A 21,618-nucleotide genomic window follows, 5' to 3' on the forward strand; every position below is an offset into this window, starting at 1 on the left:
GCAGAAGAGGAATAACAATGTCAATAACACATAGGCTACATTAATCAGATTTTCCTGTGAGGTTGTTGACATATTTTGTATCTGTTTCTGTTTCAGATTTAGGTCTCTAAAAAAAAGACACATCAAGTTTTCCATGAAGAGGATGAGAGGACAAAAATCCCCACGAAACTTCACTCTAATCCTGATCTGCTTCCTTTAATTTTTGACTAATTTAGACTGAAAAACTGAATAAATTAAAGATGAACGATACAAATACTAATAATACTACTACTAATAATGATAGAAAGTTTTTCTTGTTTTCTGGAGGGGACTCCTGATTGAATATTTCTGAAAACGTGGCTACAGCCCTGCAGCTCTGCCCGTCTCCTCTTCCGGCTCGCTCATTGGTTGGCGCGACTATATATAAAGTTCCGCAGTGGCCGCTTCATTGACTGCTGCTGCTGCTGCTGCGCCTCTTCACTCACTCACTCACTGACTGACTGACTGACCGAGCAGGAGGGAGGACGCAGCTGGTTACCAGAGGGACTTATTTCATTACTTCTACCCCTGTTCCTTTCTGATAGTCTGCCTGTTTTATTTGTTCCCGCCATGAAGGAAAGAAGACTCACTCAGCCTTTTGTAGCGAGGTGTAAACTCGTGCTGGTCGGAGACGTCCAATGCGGGAAAACAGCGATGTTACAAGTGTTGGCAAAGGACTGCTATCCAGAGGTATGAGGTTTCTCTACACAGTTCATGTCTGTAGTTTTTGTTGCATCAGCTGTTTCATTCTTTAATACTCCAACAAGGACTTTCAGAGTTTTTAAAACGTTTTCCTACACTATTCAGTATATTGTACCTCCTGGTTTCCAATACTGTTTAGGTTAGTGCTACTTAATTTAAATTTGTTGATATCCTATTGGTCTTATATACAGTGTTTTGACTGAAGATTATTTGACTGGAGGCAATGTTTTCACACTAGGGTTTGTAACCTATGCAGGTTTACACAGAATACCTAGACTGAGACTAAAGTATGTGATACTGTATATGTAGGTTAAGATGTTAATATGAATTGATAAGTTCTGATTATTGATTTATTCTTTCAGTCACTTAAAAAAAATAACGTTCACAAATGTAAAGATCTGCTTAACCTTTATTTAAAAAAAAAAAATATATATATCTTACACATTTTGCTGTTGGTCCGACTCAGTAAATCCATCTCTGGTGACTCCCGAAGATCATTTGTTCTTCATAGTAAATAATGAGTAAGTTAAGTCATTTTCCATGTGGATTCCACGCTCCTTAAATCCTAAGTCTTTCTTTAATTGTCCATTTCTAGACTTATGTCCCTACTGTGTTTGAGAACTACACAGCCTGTCTGGAGCTTGAAGACCAGCGAGTCGAGCTCAGCCTCTGGGACACATCAGGTGAGGATGATGCTCTCTTTTTGTTTAACCTGCCCACAGTTGAATAAAACTAAATGTTTGACTCACAGACTGTTTAAAAGCCACCCAATCTGCCATGGTCATTGTCTTGTGTTTGTGTGCACTGAGTTAAGAAGTCAGTTTCAGTGCTGTATTCAAGTTGATTCGTGTAACTTGTTTACCCTCCCGGTAACACAGCCAGCCTGGAGTCGGGTGGTAACAACTGTAAATGAAGCCCCCCCCTCGTCTATTGTTTTACTCAAAGTGTTGTTGCTGTTTACCCAGGCGTCACTGTCTGTCAGTCCTGTTTTGATGCAGTTAAGCAGCTTTTCACTAGTGTGAAATCTGGTGAGAGAAAAGTGGTGCTGGCAATGAATGACGGGAGCAACAAACCCTGCGTGGATTACTCGCAGGACAACTGAGGCCCAAAATTGACAGTTTTACATGTGAATCCTTCAAACCCTTCAGAACCAAAGACAAATGGGGACCCCGGTTTGATAGACATAACCAAGCTATTACTTGGAAGATCGCTAAGGGAATAGATTAAATAAATGCAAAGTGGTAATTCAAAACCTAACACTAGGTTTAGAGTCCCCCCTTTATTTTATTGGGGCCCTGAGGTATATATTAACAGCAACGTCTTAGTTATGACTTTTTTTCATCTCAAAATGAGACACATTTCTCAGCCAGCTTTATCATAAATACAAACTAGTGCTGAAATATTTAGATGATTAATCATTTGATTAACCCTTCAAGCAGCAAAAAAAGCCAGTAATTTGCCGGTTCCAGCCTCTTTAAACGTGACGATTTGATTCTCAATTTTATTTGATTGTAAACTGAATATCCCTGAGTTGGACTGTTGGGTGAACAAAACAAAACATCTGAAGACTTCATCTTGACATGTGGGAAACTAAAGATAGATATTGTTCACAATTTTCAAACATTTTATAGACAAAATGATTAATCAAAAGAACAACATGCAGATTAATCAATAAGGACAAGAATCTTTAGTTACATAGACTTAAGAAATACATGAGTGTCCCTCCTTCATTTGGATTTTGGATCGAAAATGTTTAAGATGTTTGTGACCGTTTTACGTTGCTGTCTTGAAAATGTGTTTTGAGCTGCGTGGATAGGTTAACAGCAGGGGCCTACTGACATAATGGCCTTAAACATTAAGAGAAATTATGTAAATTGGATCAATAGGAAAACCATCCTCAGCAGTATAGATTTCTTTCATAACAGCACTAGCTGAGGCATTGTGCTCAGCGGAAGTTGAGCGGTGCCAGTTGGCCTGCAGAGGGGTTGTTTCACAGGGGAGAGGGGGATGCCTCGTCCATGCAGGGGGTGGAAGTCTGTACGAGTGTGGGCAGGCATGTGTGTTTGTGTGTGTGTGTGTGTGTGTGTCCTGTCTTACTATGTGTGCAACTGTGTGTGTACGCCGTACAGTCACTGTGAACAGAAGGCGCAAGTGAGGGATACTGAGAGAAAAGATATGCATGACCTCCTCACTGCCTTATGGTGTGTGCTGCCTAAAAAAAAGGTCTTATGTAACTGAAGCCAGCGCTGAACTAATGTAGGTTTGTCTGTTTATCTCCCACGGAGTAAAAACTTTCTGGACAGTCACCCTTTCCAGAGGAAAAATTGCATAAGACCTATTTACATTTGTTCTAGGACTGCAACTAATGAGTACTTCATAATTGATTTATCTGCTAATCTATTCTCTCCTCTCAGCCTAAATTGACATACTTGAATTGCTTGTTGTAACCCAAACACAAAGCCAAAACCAAAAGATATTTCATTCATGACAAATAGAAGAAGAAAATCCTCATGTTTGAAAAGCTAGAAACACAGAGCATTTGGCATTTTTACTTGGAAAATGACTGACACGATTAGTTAGTTATCAAAATAGTTGCTGACTCGTTTTCTTTCAAGCGACTGATCAATTAATTGGCTCTTATATGATCTTATATTATCTTCTAGCATGGAGAACAGAAGAGAAAAGGTTAAGTTTAACCTCAGTTCCTCAATTCCAAAGCTGAAATGATGAGTCGTTTGAAAGGAAATTCATCAACAATTTCATGATCAATAAATCTATTAAATAAAAGGAAAAAAAGTGAAAACTGACCTTGTTTAAGCTTCTCAAATGTGACGATTTTCTGCCTCTTTTTGCTGTAGATATTAAGTTCATTATGGTTGAACAATACAAGCAATTCAAAAGTCTCTCTGGAATTTTCATTATCTGACATTTTATGTACCAAACAATAAATAAATGAAGATTAGATTATCAGCAGATTAACCGATAAAGGAAATAACTGTTAGTTGAAGCCTAAGAAGCATAGATTTCAGTTTATGTTGCATGTTTCATGATGGACTGACATGCTCTGTTTGATCTTTCTTTAGATGTATGAGGAAGGGTCCAACTCCTTCCATTTGCTATCTCTGTTTGACAGAAGAGAAGACAGTTTCAGTACATCAGCTAATGTTTGCTTAATTTAAAAGGCTGTGTGCATGTGAATGTGTGTGTGTGTGTGTGTGTGTGTGTGTGTGTGTGTGTGTGTGTGTGTGTGTGTGTGTGTGTGTTTGCTTTGTGTGTTTGTGTGTCCAGGCAGGGGGGCGCTAAAGTGTGGGAGTTGGTAGGTGCTCGAAGTTGTGTCCTCTTTAAAATCGCTTTGCTTACGCTTTCTCCATCCTTACATCACCCTGGATAGTTATGTGATGGGCGCTTTGATTCCCTCTAAAAAAATTTTATTGATAGAATGTAGTTGTATAAGTTGTCCTACTTTGCAGCATGAAGACGAAGATTCAGGAAGACTGAGTAAACCGGAAGAGCTTTTTGAACAACTGTGTTTTTTAATGGTAATATTACAGTAAAGGAAAAGAATTCCTAAATGTCTCAGGAGATTCATCAAGACAACACGATTGTTAGTTAATTTGAAGCATATTCGAAGAAGCTATTCCCAATGTAATTATATTCTCTTATTTTTGCAAGGAAAAGCTTCTGATGCACATTTGGCCCCAAGGACAGGAGTAGGAAATTTAAATCTTAGTGTTGGTGTGTGGGGAGTGATTAGGTGGCAGAGCGAGGACAACAGAGAGCAGACATCCTGTCAGTCTGTTTTTAGCACAGGAGCCTTCCTGAGAGTTAAAAAAAAACTTCTACATATTGTAAAGATGTGCTGTTTATGGCAATGGAAGCAGAATAAGTTTCCTTCACACCATAATTCACATCCTCACAACTCAGGTGACATTTTTATGTGTAAGTATCAGGGAAGCCTCTCTGAGTGAGGTGATGAATAGTGATGATCGTCTACATGTTATCATAGTTTAATAGTTCCTGTGTAGTGTAAGTGATGGTTGAAAATGAAGCCCACAGCAAAATTAACGAGCGTGCTTTGCTCTAGTCTAATTACTGTGACTCCTGCACAGAATACATCTGTGTAATTGCAATTAAATATGGGTGATTGTATAAAATTTGATGGCATACAGAAAGAAAATCTCATTTTAATTGACTTTAACTGGTTTACTTCAAACTTTGCACAATTCATCCTTGTATAGTGCTGTGATATTCGCAACACAATTTGACCAGAAATCATGGCTGTCATAAGCCAATAAGCATTAATTTGAAATGGTTAGAACTGTTATATGAGTGTGAGGACAAAATGTTGAGGACATATGCAGCTGTGGGTTTTAGAATATGGTATAAGGTTTGGGAGTGATTGGCCACCAGGAGGTGTGATTGCAATCAATTCAAGCATTTGACTTTTAAAACACAATCATTTTCTCCATTTCATTTTTGTTAATATAACATATTAAAAAGAGTCAGACCAATATCTACTTTTCGACTCACACCACCCTCTGGAACACAAGCTTGGTGTGATCAGAACCCTGCAACACAGAGCTGATAACGTGCCCACCAGCTCACAGGCCCAAGGGGCAGAACACAAGCACCTGAGGATTGCCCTCACAACTTGTGGTTACCCTAGCTGGACCTTTGTGAAAACTGCAGCTACTTCCAGAAAGAAAACCAGCAAAGTGGTTGAGAAAGAAAAACTAAACAAGAGAAACAACATAGTCATTCCATATGTGTCTGGAGTATCAGAAAAACTCAGGAGGATCTTCAACAAACACCGTATCCCTGTGTATTTCAAACCCAGCAACACACTCAGACAGAGGTTGGTACACCCCAAAGACAGAACACCACACACCCGCAAAAGCAATCTGGTGTATGCAGTCCAGTGTAACGAGGAATGCAATGACCTCTACATTGGAGAAACGAAACAACCACTGCATAAACGCATGGCCCAACACAGGAGAGCTAACTCCTCAGGCTTGGACTCTGCTGTCCATTTACATCTCAAGGAGAAAGCCCACTCCTTTGAGGACAGCAATGTCCACATCCTAGACAGAGAGGACAGTTGGTTCGAAAGAGGAGTAAAAGAGGCCATCTATGTAAAAATAGAGAAACCATCCCTCAACAGGGGAGGAGGTCTCAGACACCACCTATCTCCAATTTACAATGCTGCCCTTTCATCCCTTCCCAGGAGACTCAACAATCTAGCCTCCAAGAATAACAACTGTTCACAAGTGGCGAGTGACTCCAACGACTGTCGTTATAACACAATAGAGCACTAACGAAGTCGAAACCAATTTTCCACCAACGACAGTCATGCAAACGACTGTCGTTGACACTTGGAGCACAAAAGGGAACCAGTGACATCATCATCCTTGTGAACGCCCACAAGAGGTTAAATACCTGGGTCTACACACCAGAAAGTAGGACCACTCCTAGCCTGGTCAGATGCGTACACGAACTGATGAAGCCTCTTGGATGAGAGGTGAAACGTCTTCCCATACAAATAACCTAGTCCAGTTGTTTTCGATTTAAAAAACTCCTTTAGGATACTATGACCTGGACAAATGAGAATATACACAGGCTTATTAAAAAGGTTTTATTTTGTGAAATCAAGTCAGAGTCTCGAGTCAGGCTCGCTGTTTCCCTGTTTCCAGTCTTTGTGCTTTGTTGCTGGCTGTCAATCTTCTCATGTAACTGTTGCCAGAAAGCAAATGAGTGTTTTTCCCATTATATGTATACAGAACATGTATTGATAGAGAGACTTAATTTAACAGATAAAGTTTAAAATTGCTTAATTTTGCTCAGACATAGTCTCTGTCTTTTGGCACTTTATCATGGAAAAGTCATGGAAGAGAATATCGTATGATGATAATTTCCCTTTCTCAGGACACCAGGTAGTTTTTTTACTCGTTCAAAAGTTTGGTAAATAAAGTTTGATATTGACTAATAATGGAAGGATGTGAACTGCCTGTGACTCACTGAGTTAGTTTACTTTCCTGGAAAAAATCCTCTCAGTGGGAGGGCGACAAGCTTGGTTAAATTATTTGCTCTCTTATCAGTTTGGCAGAGGTTTATTAGTCCGTGTTTGTACTGTGTGAATGTGAGGAGGACGATTGTGAAAGAACATTATAATAGTGTCATCTGGACTGAGAAGGTAGAAAGAGACACTTTGTTTCTATTTCTGCTTTCTGACAGCCGGAAAACTAAAGGTTTTCGTTTTCAAAGATGTTATTTCAAGTTGAGCTTCTTCAACAACATGTTCATACTCTGTGTCTGTTCTGTCCTTTCAGGTTCTCCCTACTACGACAACGTCAGGCCGCTCTGCTACAGCGACTCAGATGCAGTGCTCTTGTGCTTTGACATCAGCCGACCAGACACTGTGGACAGTGCACTGAAGAAGGTACGGACAGCTGCAATGTTGAACATGACAGGATGACGACACCACAGTGTTACTGCTTCATTTTCAGACTACATCTACATTAATTCATATTCATATGAATCTTAAAACACTCGTTTTGTGTGTAAACAATTTGAGTCCACATTAGTGTTTCCGGGTTGTTTTTGTGGAGAGCTCTGTCCACAGTGAAACAACATGAATGTAGTTAAATCTCATCCTTCTCACCCACTTTGGCAAATGCCAACACAGCCAACATCTGGTAAGGAGTGGGGCAGGCAGCTGGCTGATAGAATCATTATTTCATAGTGGAGACGTCTGACAAAATCAGTAAATTAATACTGTTTAAGGACTATATCAACATTTAAAATATGATTACAGAAAAAGCCTGGTGCACCTCCGTTAAGTCTCCTCCTGCTCTCTGCGCCCACCTGTACTGTGTTTTGATGCAGCTAAATTCACAGTATGGCTCTTCTCATTTACGTATTTTTCTGTTCCTGTTGGTAGAGAGCTGAATGAGTGTGAAATAGTGATTAAATCCCAACCGATGAAAACATGTCAACATACATGTTAACCAGCAGTCATTCTGAGGCTTCTTTTATTATTGTGATGCTGTCTGACACAATCAACACAAATCCAGGTTAATGACAGCAGCTCTGCTAAAATGAACAATCAAGGTGAAAGTTAGGGGCAACTCAAAGTTGTCTTCTTTGCTGCCACTCAGCTTCGACCCTCACTGGGCAGGCTTATGTCATTGTTTAGTAAAAGCCGTGTTTACAGGATACACACTGAAATAAGGTGGTGTTTTCAGATTTACACACTCTGGAGGCCATTTTGAAAAATCTCCACTTTGGGCGGAGAAAAATTATGTTTTCATCTGGACGGAGGACAAGAAAAAGTGTTTACAAATTTAACCAGCTTAATGTGTATACTTACTCAAGCCGGTCGCCTCGTTTATCAATAATGAGTGCTGCCCCATTTTCACTTTCTATACGTTACAATTTCAAGTAAGAGTCCGGTGACACCTCTGTTTAATTTTCTTTGCAGTGGAAAGCAGAGATCCAGGATTTCTGCCCCAGCACACGGATCCTGTTAATAGGCTGTAAGACAGACCTGCGCACGGACGTGTGCACGCGCATTGAGCTGTCCAATCAGAAACAAAGTCCCATCTCCCATGAGCAGGTTTGTTCCAGGACATGACTACTGTTTCCTCCTTTGAGTGTGTATGCAGGTTTTGTCCGTTGTCTAGACATTCATGAATTTCCCCTAAAGGGATAAATAAAGTATCTATCCAACTATCTTGACTGGATACTGGGATATCTACTCTGGCTCAGTTTTACATACATATATTTTCCACCTGACATTGTAGGGTTCGTCCATGGCCAAGCAGCTTGGAGCAGAGGCTTACTTGGAGTGCTCAGCCTTCACATCAGAGAAGAGCATCCACAGTGTTTTCCGTACCGCAGCGCTGGCCTGCATGAACAAACTCCAGCCTGCCAATAAACCCAGCCCCGTCCGCCGCCTCTCCAAGAGGCTCCTCAACCTGCCCAGCAAGACAGAACTCCTCTCCTCCACCTTCAGCAAGGACAAGTCCAAGAGCTGCTCCATCATGTGAATACTACTGGGATCATGCTGGAAAAAAGAAAGCAAGGACAAGTGAACTATATTGTAACCTGTTCAGCAAGGGTGCACGGTGTGCAAGGGAGAGAGAGCAACGATGTGGATATGTAGAAAGCCTATCTGTCTCTCTCTCTCTCTCCTTTGCAGCCCAAACTCCCTCAGCCACTTCAAAAAGATCACTACCCTCTCTATATTCAACTCTGACACTGAACTTTTGATCATGACCTGTCACCAGCACTCAGCACAGAGACAGAGTGAAAAATGTTTGATGTTGAAAATATTTCAGATCAATTAAACTGTCCTGTACAAAGAGAGCATAACAGCCACTTTAAGGTGCAGACCTGGTTTGCTCTCACATAAAGGCTGCTGTAATAGAGTCAGCTTAAATAAGGTCAGTGCCTCCTCTTTTCTAAGTGGAAAGTGGTTGAAAACACTGCATATGACTGCATTACTCTGATGAGACCCATTTGAAATTCTATAGCAGTGCCCTTACCCATCCATCTCTTGATTTGAATGTCCCTTTAAGGTCACGATATGGGCTGAGTGACGGGATGAAATGTAAAACTTGACAGTGCAGGAGGCGGTGTGTACAGCTTAGGGAATTTAAAACAGTGGTCCTTGAGGAAATTACCCACCACCCCCCACCCCCACCCCCAGCCCTCGACCCCTCACAGTATTTCGTTGGGGAATTAGAGCTGACAGTGGAGAAAATGGGGAGAGAAGGGCGGGACTTGGCAAGCAAGCAGAGTATTAATTTGTAAAGGCGGTGGGAGGATGAGCTCAGAGCACATCTGATGGAGCGCAATGTGACTCAGCACTCACATGAGCCACAGAACAGTTTCGGGTGGACACGCTGTGACAAAAACAAACACAAAATCTGGGCCATGTAAAGACTGTCTGAACATGTTTTTGTCAGATCCCCTTTCATTACCCATCACCACAGCAGTCTTAATTGTTCAGTGTTATTAACCATAAGCCTTGATTTTTGTGATGTTACATGATGCATTATCTCACTGTTCCCTGCTACTTCAGCTGCTTAATGGTCCACTTTTGAATACATCTTCCAGGCAGAAAAACGAAACCATTCTCTCTTAGATAAAACTAAGATTTCTTTTTATACAAGCCAAATTAGATGGATTCATTTTAATATATCAAAAAAGTTGTTTTTGAATCCTCTGCCTCATGGTTATTTGAATATTCCTCAATGGCAATGTCTCACATGGGCTTGCTCACCATGCCACAGCCAGCTCCAGGTGCTGGGTTAAAAGAGGACTCCACTGATTTAGGATTGCACTCGTTTGAAATTGTCAGACTCATGACTCAGACAATTAAAATAAAAGGGTATAAACCATATCTGTAATATCACTACATGTCCCTGAGATGATGGGGTGGGGTTGAATCACAGGCTGGTCCTGTCTGGAGAAATTGTTTTTTCGCTCCACCTTCGATCCTTTTTTTTTCTTCTTCTTCTTATGCTTTAAAAATATTTTGACTTTATTTTTTAACTTCCCTGCAAAGTGTTCTTGACATTTTTCACTTAGCTTTTTCTGGATGTTTCTTCTGGCTTGTGGCTGTCTGCGGTGTTTTTGTAGCTATTGATGTTGTTCTTGTATTTACTTGAGTCCTCTGGCATTAGCAGCTGTTGACAGCTCAGCTAATGGAGGACTTGATGATTTGTAGTTCTGCACCGAGAAGCCCGGATTTCTCTGGATGTACAGAACACTGGAATTTAACATGTTGCCTAGCAACAGTGTGAGCAGAACTCCTGTCTCCCAGAGAGAAGGAGGGATGGTTCTCCGAGAGGGCGCCTCACCTTTTATTTGTAGCATCAGACAGAAGCCACAGCGATGATGATGGCTGGACATTTCAGGGAGCAGTGACCTGTTAAAGGTCTCTACATGGTTTTAAAGACCCCGCGCTGGTGGCAACTAGGAGTGGGTTGTTGGAAACAGCATACCATCTAAAACGTGTTTCTGCAGCTCTGCCGCAGTCATTTCACTTGTCCTGTCTAGAGTATTGTGCTATCCCAAATAAGGATAGCACAACATGCATTTTACATTTAAGGGTTTCTGCAGGGTTTCAGACTTTTTAATACCAAATAGAATTAAATTTAATGCCTGTTTCATACTGTCCAAAGTATGAAGGTGTGATGGAAAGCAAAATGGAAGATATGGACTAGAATTATTTATTATTATATCACATTTTTCAGAACATCCCAGCAGCAGGTCTATATAACAATAATTCCTTGTGATATAATTAATAAAATCAATGTGGTCTGTGACCTGGTATTAACAGAAAATAATTTGATGGATTTATTAATGAAAATGATTCATTTGTGTAAGTTGTTGTTGAAATCTCTTCTTGTTGTTTGAGCTGATGATCTTCCTAGCTACTGTAGCTGTAGCAGAGACAGTGTTTGGTCCAGGTCTGATGGTGCTGCCTGAAACTCCACAAAAAAATGATTTAACAACCTCCCGCAGCCCAATCCACTGTCATAACAATCCCATTTTTAGTTTCTGGGTGTGTAATGTCTCTTGAGAATGCAGTCACATACAGTAACATTTTAGAACAAACATTACTGCCTACAGCAGCCAAGGGACAAGAGTTCAGACTTTTTTTTCATTATATTTAAGGCTTTTAATACCTTGTAACGACTTTTTTTGGATATTAAAGTCAGTGCTTTTTAAGACTTTGCAAGGCCTTCAGATAAACCTGCATTTCACAGTTTCTCTCTTGTTCGGTTTTGGCAGACAGACTTGTTTTGTTGTACATATCCTTCCTCTTAAAACTGTTTATAAGAAATCCCCCAAAGGAATGTTACTGAGGCAAAACAAAATGTTTGTGTCAAGTTGCCAATTATGGCTTAAATTATTGATTGAATTCTGTATTTGTTATTGTCATATGCTATTTTCATCTTTGAATCTTTATTTAAATAAATGTCTGAAGTTTATTTATAAGTCAGTGTTTTTTCTGTGTTTAACTCATTATAATGAAATGGAGAAATGCCAAAAGAACTGTAAATACAAATAGTATAAATGCATATAATAAATGCATATACAAGCATTATATATTGCACACTTTTCACGTAAGATATATATTTTTTTGTTTCTCTTCAATCATGTCAAAGAACGCCAGTTTTCACGTCTCAGTTTCAGGAGCTATATCAAATTAGAACAAATGATTATTTGGGTAATTTAGTCAAATTCAAGGCTCCTTGAGAGAAACAAAGATAGCTTGGCAGCACACTGTTTATTTTGTCTTAAGAAAGAATGATAATATGAACTCGTTCCCAGGTCATGGGCACAGTACTTCACTTCACACTCCAAGATACAGATAACACATTACTGTATGTCTGACTGAGAGGCCGACTGATTTACCCTAATTCCTGAGGGTTAAAACTGTAGCTCTCCAAAATAAAATGAAGCTGTAAAATGAAGCTGTTTTAGCTCATTGTTTGTATTCGTTTGTATTTCTGGAAATCAAACTGAACTTTTGTTGTTGAGTCCTAAGGACTGTGTGGCCCACAATTATACAGCAGCTTCACAATATGGTGTCTGCACAGCAAAACCACAGTCCATGCCACATGATTGGTTTTGAAACCTTTCTATTGTTGGGATTTGTTGTTGGATTTGACTATGAAGTCCTCGTCTTGCACAGCATCATAATTCCTTCACTAAGCTATGGTCAAAGTAATTACTGGGTAGCTTCAAACTACATTTAGTTCTACATTTAGTAAATCACAGTAACAGAGCTTAAATGCATTGACCTGCTAAGACTTAAATGTGTTACATTACTAACTATGAAAATAGGAATTGACTGACTGCACATCACAAGCTGAAACATGACCTCCAAAAATAAATTCACAAATTTATTTTGTGAAATGTAATTTAAAGTCTCACCAGTTTACATCATTTTTAAACTGCTTTCTCATCAAGTGTCCCCATATGTCGACCATATTATATATTATATTAACAAGCTAGTTATGTTATCTGGTAAAGGGTTCACATATAGTTAAGGCTGTAAGAAATTCAGTTCAGTAATTTCACAAAGAACAAAATATTCCTTCCAAAAATATTAAAAACTTGAGCAATTCTTTCAAAACATTATTCCAACGCTACTGCTGTTTCTTTTCCATTTCTCTTTCTTCTCCTTATGTAACCAACCATCCTCCCTGACCTCCATTATTATATTTGCTTAGTCTTTCACTTGACTGATACAGTCTCTTATCGGAAACTCCCTGGCTATGTCCTGCTGTCACACTCTGCCCACTGATGATACGACGTGGATGAAGTGGCTGAATGTTTGCAATTCCTGAACTATCATGCACAGGATACAGCAGAGACTCATGACCTCCTTATCCCTCACCTTTGTACAATAGGAGAGGAGGAAATTGTGAGAATATACTCTGCATCCCTGCTCTTGTCAAGTCCAACATTGATTTTCTGCAGCTGGAATTGTTGTAGTTCTTTGATCGTCTTTTGGATAAACTGGGCTTCCAGCCCGTGTGTCTATGACGCTTATCTTTTTCTGCAGTTTCTCTGTCTCCCTGTCTCTCTCACACAGATAAATGCACACATACACACATTTATCAGAAACTGGCCCATGTACATTACATGTCTCTGCAAATCAGATAAAGCTGTGATGAAGGCACATTGAGCCTGTCATCCATGGCAGCTTGCTCCAAGGCATGATTACACTGCACATAGTGGATGTGGAACCCAGGCCCTGCCATCGTCCTTTGACAAAGACTGCACCTTTCTGGATGAAAGCCCTTTTCTGCTGGTTTTGCGCATGACTATGTTTAAAGGGATAATTCCACATTTTTGAAACACATGTATTAGCTTTCTTGAAAAAAGTTAGATGAGAAGATTGAACCTGTCAGTATGGTAAATATGAAGTTACAGCCAGTCGCTGGTTAGCTTATCTTAGCATAAAGAAAAAATATTCTTAGGCAGGAGCAGAGCTTGGCTTGCTATTTCCTCCTGTTTCCGGTCTTTATGCTCAGTCTGTGATACTGCGCAGCTCATGAGCCTCATGCAGCTCACTAAACTTTAATCTGTGGCTCATGGCAGCAAATAATTATATGATAAAGCAGCCAATAATGCTGCAGAAGGGGCTAGCTGGCAGACTGCAGGTGGTATGAGTAAAAACAAGAAATGTAAGAGCAATGCAAGATAAGCATAGGAAAGACTTACTGAAGAGATGTGAGAGTTGTGTCAACCTTCTTATCTAACTTCTCGCAAAAAAGCGAAGAGGTGTATTTCCCAAAATATTGAACTACTTTGTTAAAGTTGCTCTTTAGCAGGTGACCCACACTACCCCGGCTAACCAGTTAGAAGGATTGTTAAACGATATCAAGAGTTAGATAAGAAGATCAATTCCACTTTCATGTCTGTATGGTTACTATGAAGCTAGAGCTGGCAGCTGGTTAGCTTAGCTTAGCATAAAGACTGGAAACATGGGGTAACACTCAGCTTTGCTTAAAGGTAACAAAATCCACCTGTAGAACCTCTAAAGCTCACTGATTAATATGCAATTATTTATTTATCGATCCAATCATTTTTGTTTCCCAAAATGTCAAAAATATTCCTTTAAATCCGTTTCCCTGTTTCCAGGAATGAGAGATATCTGTATGCAATTTTTATTTTTGCTTTAATTTTGTCTAGTTTTTTTCTTTTCTTTGTACTGGGTATGCATAAAGTAAGTAAAATAAAAACTAAAAATGGGGGGAAAAAAACAGGGGCTGCACCGCTGATTTAATGATAAAATTACCTCCATGCCAATGATAGTTTCTGTAAATCAATTCATGCTTGAAAATAGACATACGGGCCAACAATGACACATGTATGGCACTGACATATTGGATGTAAACTAATGAACAGGTCAGCAGCAAGTGATCTGTGCAGTCTAGACATTTTTCCGTTCCTGCCTGGATGGATGATGCCTGCAGGAGAGACGATGCGACTGTTGAGGATCAGGATCAGGAACCGGAGGGAGGATGATTTAGGGAAGAACGCTGCCATCTGAAACCCTCTCGGGGAGTCAGGGAAAATGGTCACAGTGCAGCGTGGCTCATTACCACATAAGCACATCATCTATCAGACATGGAAGCGCAGACACAAATAAAAACGTGCACATGATGCAGTCTCACACACACACACACACACATTTGTACGATCAACCTATCAGACCTCTCCACCACCGCAGCAGCAGAGAAGGAGGCAAAGGGCTGATGAGAGGATGGGGCTTTGCAAAGCTACAGCATGCTGCCTGGTTACTGATGAGCTATCTGCAGACTGACAGACTATATAGGTTACATTCCCTCATATGCCTGTGCACACACTGAACACACACACACACACACACACACACACACACACACACACACACACACACACACACACACACACACACACAGTGAGCTTTGCCACAGCTGCTCTGACAGAGTCATAACTCCTGTCTCTGGATGGAAAACGGGGTTGTATGTCAAAGGCTCAGCTGGGTGAGGGGTGGGGGAAGGAGTGTCCCATATGGGCATCTGCCTCTCTGTGGTTCCTTCCAGCAGACATGTCCACTATGATGTCTTATATTTTTCCCACCTACTGTATGTCTACATAATCCATGCAATGCAGTGACAAATTTTGGGAGATACGCTTTGCTTTTTTGAGTTAGACGAAAATATCGACACCACTCTCATGTCTGTCTGGCGACAGCCAGCAGCCAGGTAGGTGGGCTTAGCATTAAGACTGGAAACAGAAGTATAGCTCCGTCCAAAGGTAGCAAAGTCCACCAACCAGCACCTCTAAAGCTCACTAATAAACACTGTATATTGTAGTTGTTTAATCCTGTAGCAGTATATTTTCCAGGACAGTTATGAGAGTCATCTCATCTAATTCCCAGCAACAGAACAAACAGGCGTATTTTCAAAAATGTCAAACTGTTCCTTTAAAGATCCTACTTATCCATTCAAATACAGCTGTCAATGTGTATTCATGTTATGATTGTCTTTATTTCTCTAAAAGATTTTTTGTATGTGTTTGAATCGCTCTGGCATCGCTCTTCTAAACAAAGGAACAGACAAAAAGCCAACGCTGGCACAAAAATAAGAAAAATCAAAGCTGAATTTCTTGATCGTACCGGACTCGTTGAAGTGAAGTTTTGTTCAATCAGTCTGTCCCGCTCTGTCTGATTGCTCAGTCTAAGGCTGCTCTGATGTGACAGGTTCAGGCAGCAGGGCAGCTCTCAGCCTGTGAATGTCTATGTGCTTTGGGCTACTCAATGAGGCACACAAACATCAGCCGACAGCATACAGCACAGCCTTTCTATAGCCCTGAACCCTGAGGACTGACTCACATTAATATTAACCATATTAAGCTGTATTAGCATACTGTGCATAATGTGCTGAAAATAAAGTTTAATATTCAATAAATATAGGGCTTCCTTCCACTTGCTGCTGTAAATACTGTTATTCAAGTTGTTTTGGCAGTTGTGCTAGTGCCTTCCCATTATCTCTTCATGTATGTGTCTGAGAATACTGTATGTGCAGCTAACGGCAACCATGCATGATGATGTACATGTGAATTGGTGTATGAATGTGTGCCAGTGTGTGCTGTGTATACTAAGCAGTTTATCTTGTATGCTCTGCATATTTTCTAGCTCCTAAGCGCAGTGAGGTGAGCCAGGTTCACACACCCCACCGCTCAGCTCAGGTCTGCTGCAATGATAAGACTCCTTGTGTCCCTGCCAGAGGTAAATAGACTCCCCTGGTACAACTATCCTGTCCCCCTTTCCTCATTTGCCATATAATGACACCCCCAGAATCCCCTGTTTATGCACACTGTTCACCTTCACCAGATCTAACCCCCACTCCGTGCCACCGTGGCCCATTTGGCACACCCTAAGGGCATGTCAAGAGTGAGTGCTCTTCTGGCGGTTTAATTAGACAACCACGGCTGATGTGGGGGAATACACGGGGAGGGGAGCCGAGGCAGGGGTGTGCGAGGTGCTTGGGATAGGAATTGGGGGGAGAATGTTACTATTGGAAATGTGATGTGTACATCTGGAGAACAGCTAAACACTGTCATATCTGTGCCATCCAATCATGTGGCTCCAGCAAAAGTCTGTTTCTAGGGCTTCAAAACTGGTAAATATTTTCCAATTAGTGGAGTCTTTTCCATGTTATATCTTTAATTCAAAAGTGTGTTGACCATAAGAATTGACCCTAAACAACATGACTTGTCAAGCCTCTAAAATCGATCTCTTTGCTTACACAAAGCCTAACTTTAACTGTTATCAATAGTCAGCTGTTAGTGATCCACATTAGGTAATAGTCAACATTACACAACACCAGCTGAAAGCAGTTATGTTTCCGGACCTGAAGAATCATTCACCAGCTGTGAAACAATCAAAACATGTTGAAAGCTGGAGACTTTTGATGGTAACAAAGTTTGAATTTTAATATTTGTTTGCCTGTTTACACAAATAATTGGTTGTTTCTCTCTTTATAAGATGTGTTCCTCCAGCTTTTAACACTAAATGTTCTCCTTAAGCACACTGTGCTCACCTAAAGACAAAAAACAAAGTAGCTCTGTGCAGGAAAATCTACAATTAACTGTGACTGAGCATGTATATCTAATGTCATCCCATGTCTCTCGTCATCTGCCTCTTATCACTGTAGCTCTGCTGCATCTTCACTGTAGAAACACCAAAGATAAAACAGTAGCATACAAAGATCATATCAATGTGATGATAATGAGCATTTTCTGATTCAGCTGTTGTACTAAATCCTCACTCAGTACATTACTCACTAGGGGCAACTGTATATTATACATATAATGGCAGATGTAGGGTAGCCATGGTAACAGTGAAGCGCCAAAGTTTGAAGACACTGTGTTTTTGTGAGAGTGAAGTATGTCAGCACAAAATGTCAACACTAGAAACAATGCCACTTTGACATGTCGATTGCATGAACGTGTTTTTCGTAAAAGTTTGCAGAGAAATATTCCCTCACTCTGCCTTGTACAGAGATGTATGGTAAAATGACAATAAACTTGATTTGATTTGATTAAACTGCTGCCAGCAACATTACATAAATCATACACCTTCATGGCTCAATCTTTAATTATATTAATGTGTAGTTATTATAATAAAAGGGTAATAGAAATTATATCTATACTATATTATTGAAGAATGTTTCTGTATTTTACTTACATAATTACTGATACTGTCATACATTACATGCATGTTACGTAAAAGCATTACTGTATAAGAAATAAGAAAGGTATCATAAAAAGTACATTTTATACCATAATTCACAGAGAGTTAATGTAGAGAACATTAACGCAAACACACTTACCACAGCTAAAGAAAGTCATATCATTCACTTTTTTTAATCTACATTATTTTTCTATTTCAAATTAATATTACCATTTGGCAGCATTACATTTAGTGACTCAAAGGTCCTGCACACTCACACAGGTGTTTTCACATATCCAGGCTGATAAGACCTCTGCTCAGTTGTAAAGGGCCTTTTTATGTTACAGCGGGAAACACTCAGGCGTAAATGATTAAATTAACGATGGCTGAATCCTAATACTTACTTCAGTGCCAGGGACCTCGTATCGTGCATGCTCTCTCACAGTCATGGCTTCCTGGGGCATCTTAATAGAGAAAAGCATCTATTAAAAAGTTTATGTCTTTATTATTTTATTTGGATCCTCGTTAGCTTCCACACAATGGTCGCTAGTCTCCCTGTTATTAGTTACACCCGTCCTTTTCTCACTGTGAGAAGTCAAAATGTCCGCCGTGATAAAAGCCTATTGTACTTGTTTGCTCAACCCAGCTGTAAGTCTGCCCAACAAGTCAAGACTTGTTTTATTCTGGTTGTATAACATTGTGCAACATAGGATTATACTGCATTCACTGCATATCATTTAAACCATAAATACGACCAGATTCATGTCGGCATTCAAGTTATAATTTCTGACAGCAATATCTCCCACTTGGTGAAAAGAAGCACAGACATGAACAAACTATTGGCAGAATGGCTGCAAATGCACCACAACAAGCAGTTTCATCAAAATAAAATCCAATATCAGCCGTTTTTACGAGTGGTACACTGCTCGTATCTGGTTTCATATGGTAACAAACTGTAACAAAAATACGTAACACAAAAAAAGAAGAACAATTGCTGTTTATCTAACGTGACGGTATGATTAGCACTGTGGCTAACCACCTTGGAAGAATGTGGGAACATTTCCGAGCTGGAATAAAGGGTATTTTTCTTGTTCTTCCCATTCTGTCGACATTGCATGAATGAAGCTACAGAGAACAATAGAGATCAGAGACTAGTAGGTCAAGGCCAGAGCTTCTCAAACCCTGGTCAGAGACATGAGCACATTTCTGTCTTGCTGTTAGGTGGTCTCAGGTTTATTACCTAGTGTTAGCAGGCCTTGAAAAATAATATCGTTAAAAATGTCAATCCTTGAGACAGAATAGACCTTTTTCATTGCAGACACTTTAACATGCCAGGAACCAGGAAAAGCACAGATTTAATTAATAACACTCATCATGTCTGCATGACATTTAGGTGTTTAAGTTTCAGGGCTATGGTATTATGCATGCTGGCTCACTGTCATGGCTTACTGGGACATCTAAATGGAACAGAGCCATTGTTAATGTCATTATTAACACCTGTGCTTTTCCTGCTATAACAAATCAAATCATCTACTTTGAAAAAGGCCAATGAGGGACACCTTCTCTACCATTAAAGAACACATAGCCCTTAGCAGATTAGTAGTTACAATATGAGATAAAGGAAATTCATAATTCATTTCATGAGCAGTTTTCATCCTCCTTTCATCCCTTTATTCAGACTTGTTTAGACTTATCCATTAAAAGCTAATTGGAAAAACAAAGAAAAACTAATGACCACAGGTCAGTACAGAAAATACAAACTCTGACTTCTATTTATCTAACCAGTTCTTTGTTTTCTTCTACAGTGTCTTCCTCCGTTGTGTGTGTGCTTGTTTTTTATACCATCAACTTTGATCTGTTGCTACTGAAACTGCTTCACCTTCACAAGGGCTCCATAAATCTCTCTTCATCTCCCCGTGGATGAAGAAGCAGGTCCAGAATATGAACCAGCACTGAGCCACTCTAGACTGCAGACAAGCGTAGCAGCATCTAAAATGTCTTTTATCTATTTGCAGGAGCACGTACACACATACAACAGAGGATGGTTTAGATTACAGGAAAAACATGATCTGGTCTCTACACTAACGGCACTTCTTGAATATTAATATGCTGCAGAGGCTGCATGTTTTTAAGTGGTATTGAGCATCCAGACTCATTTCATCATGGTTGCGCTATATAGTCTGTGGTCAACAACAGACTGATAGGTCTGGCTCCTACTGCAGGCCTTTTAGTCTTCTTTCAGGTAAACAGCAGACTAATAAGAGATCAACCCACTGGATTACAAAGATTCAGGTTTGGTTTTTCAGTTCTGCCAAATGGACTTAGACTTGCAATTTCTCTGTGCTGTTACCTCTTAAAAACTATTTGTTTTTAATTTTGCATCCATATTGTTTTGCATATTATTTTTTTTTAATCATTTTTACTTATGAATGCATTTTACAAATTACATTACATTAAAGTTTTTGTCTTTGTTTCTTCCATTCTTCTTTAATCTGTCTTTCCAGATAAATGCTATTAATCAAGTCTGGATTAGCCTACCAACTGGGAAAAATGAACAACTGCCTAGGGCCCCCAAAAAAATATTTACTTCATATTATTTGGGTCTAAATTATTTAATTAATTGCAGTTTTGGCAGAAACTCATACCATTATCCAGTATAATATCAACTAACAGAAAGCCTCTGTCAAAATCTAGTTTTAGGACCTTAAAAGACCCTTTAAGGAGCTGGATTTGTAAGATTTGTTTTCGCTACATAGCCAACATTAGCATTACATTAGCAACAGCACATTAACACACTCACCAGTCTAGAAGAAATGTTGCAAGTTCAGTATCAAACTTCATTCTATTACTAGCCAAGAGCTATCTCCAGCAGTGGAAAGCAAAACCACTGTCAAGTCTTGCTTTTTTCTTCTTTTCTTCTACTAAAGTTAGCATGTTAATCAGCTATCCCCCGGTCTGGACGGACCTTCAGCCCTGAAGGCTAACCTCTTGTATTGTAAATGCAACAATGGTTGAAGCTCTAGGCAAGACTGGTAATTAAACAGCTGTTGTATGCTAACGTTAGATATGTAGCAAGAGCAAAACTCACAAATAGCTCCTTTAATTGCTTTAGTTTACATTGTGCTTTTTGGCTGGAAAGTTGTATTTTTATCAAAGAGCTTACATTTTTTTCTCTGTCAAGTAATTAACCCACAGAAAACCTTGGGCAAGGCTGTATCCTTCCATTATAATAGTAGGCTGCAACCAACAATTACTTTCATTATCAATACACCTGACAGTTATTATTTTATTAATAATTAATTGATGCCCATCATTATTCCATGAAGCCCAACTTAGCATATTGAACTTGCTTCTGTTGTCTGACCAATAGTCAAGTACCCAAAGTGTTGAATGTTGAGTTTACTATCATAGAAACTTGGGAAACTATCAAATATTCACATTTGAGAAGCTGGGAAATAATGAAGCTGCCACTGGTTGCACACCTTCTGGCTACTGAACATAAACTGAAGCACAATCGTAGGAAAGGATTTGTACTGTATATACCTAACATTTGGCTGATATTGATGTATGATAGACAGAAAGACAGACAGACAGACAGACAGACAGACAGATAGATAGATAGATAGATAGATAGATAGATAGATAGATAGATA

General features: G+C 39.7%; 1 protein-coding gene across 1 annotated transcript; it reads left to right on the plus strand.

The window, feature by feature from the left end:
- The first annotated feature begins 453 nt into the window (after window positions 1-453).
- On the plus strand, window positions 454-11,720 carry rnd1a (Rho family GTPase 1a). The gene is made up of 5 exons (XM_056386152.1): window positions 454-708; window positions 1,316-1,403; window positions 7,047-7,156; window positions 8,198-8,332; window positions 8,520-11,720. The coding sequence occupies exons 1-5, from the start codon at window positions 589-591 to the stop codon at window positions 8,763-8,765; spliced, it is 699 nt and encodes a 232-aa protein (XP_056242127.1). The 5' UTR covers window positions 454-588; the 3' UTR covers window positions 8,766-11,720.
- Window positions 11,721-21,618: the final 9,898 nt, after the last annotated feature.

Source organism: Seriola aureovittata, chromosome 9, assembly GCF_021018895.1.
Source record: "Seriola aureovittata isolate HTS-2021-v1 ecotype China chromosome 9, ASM2101889v1, whole genome shotgun sequence".
Classification (NCBI taxonomy): domain Eukaryota; kingdom Metazoa; phylum Chordata; class Actinopteri; order Carangiformes; family Carangidae; genus Seriola; species Seriola aureovittata.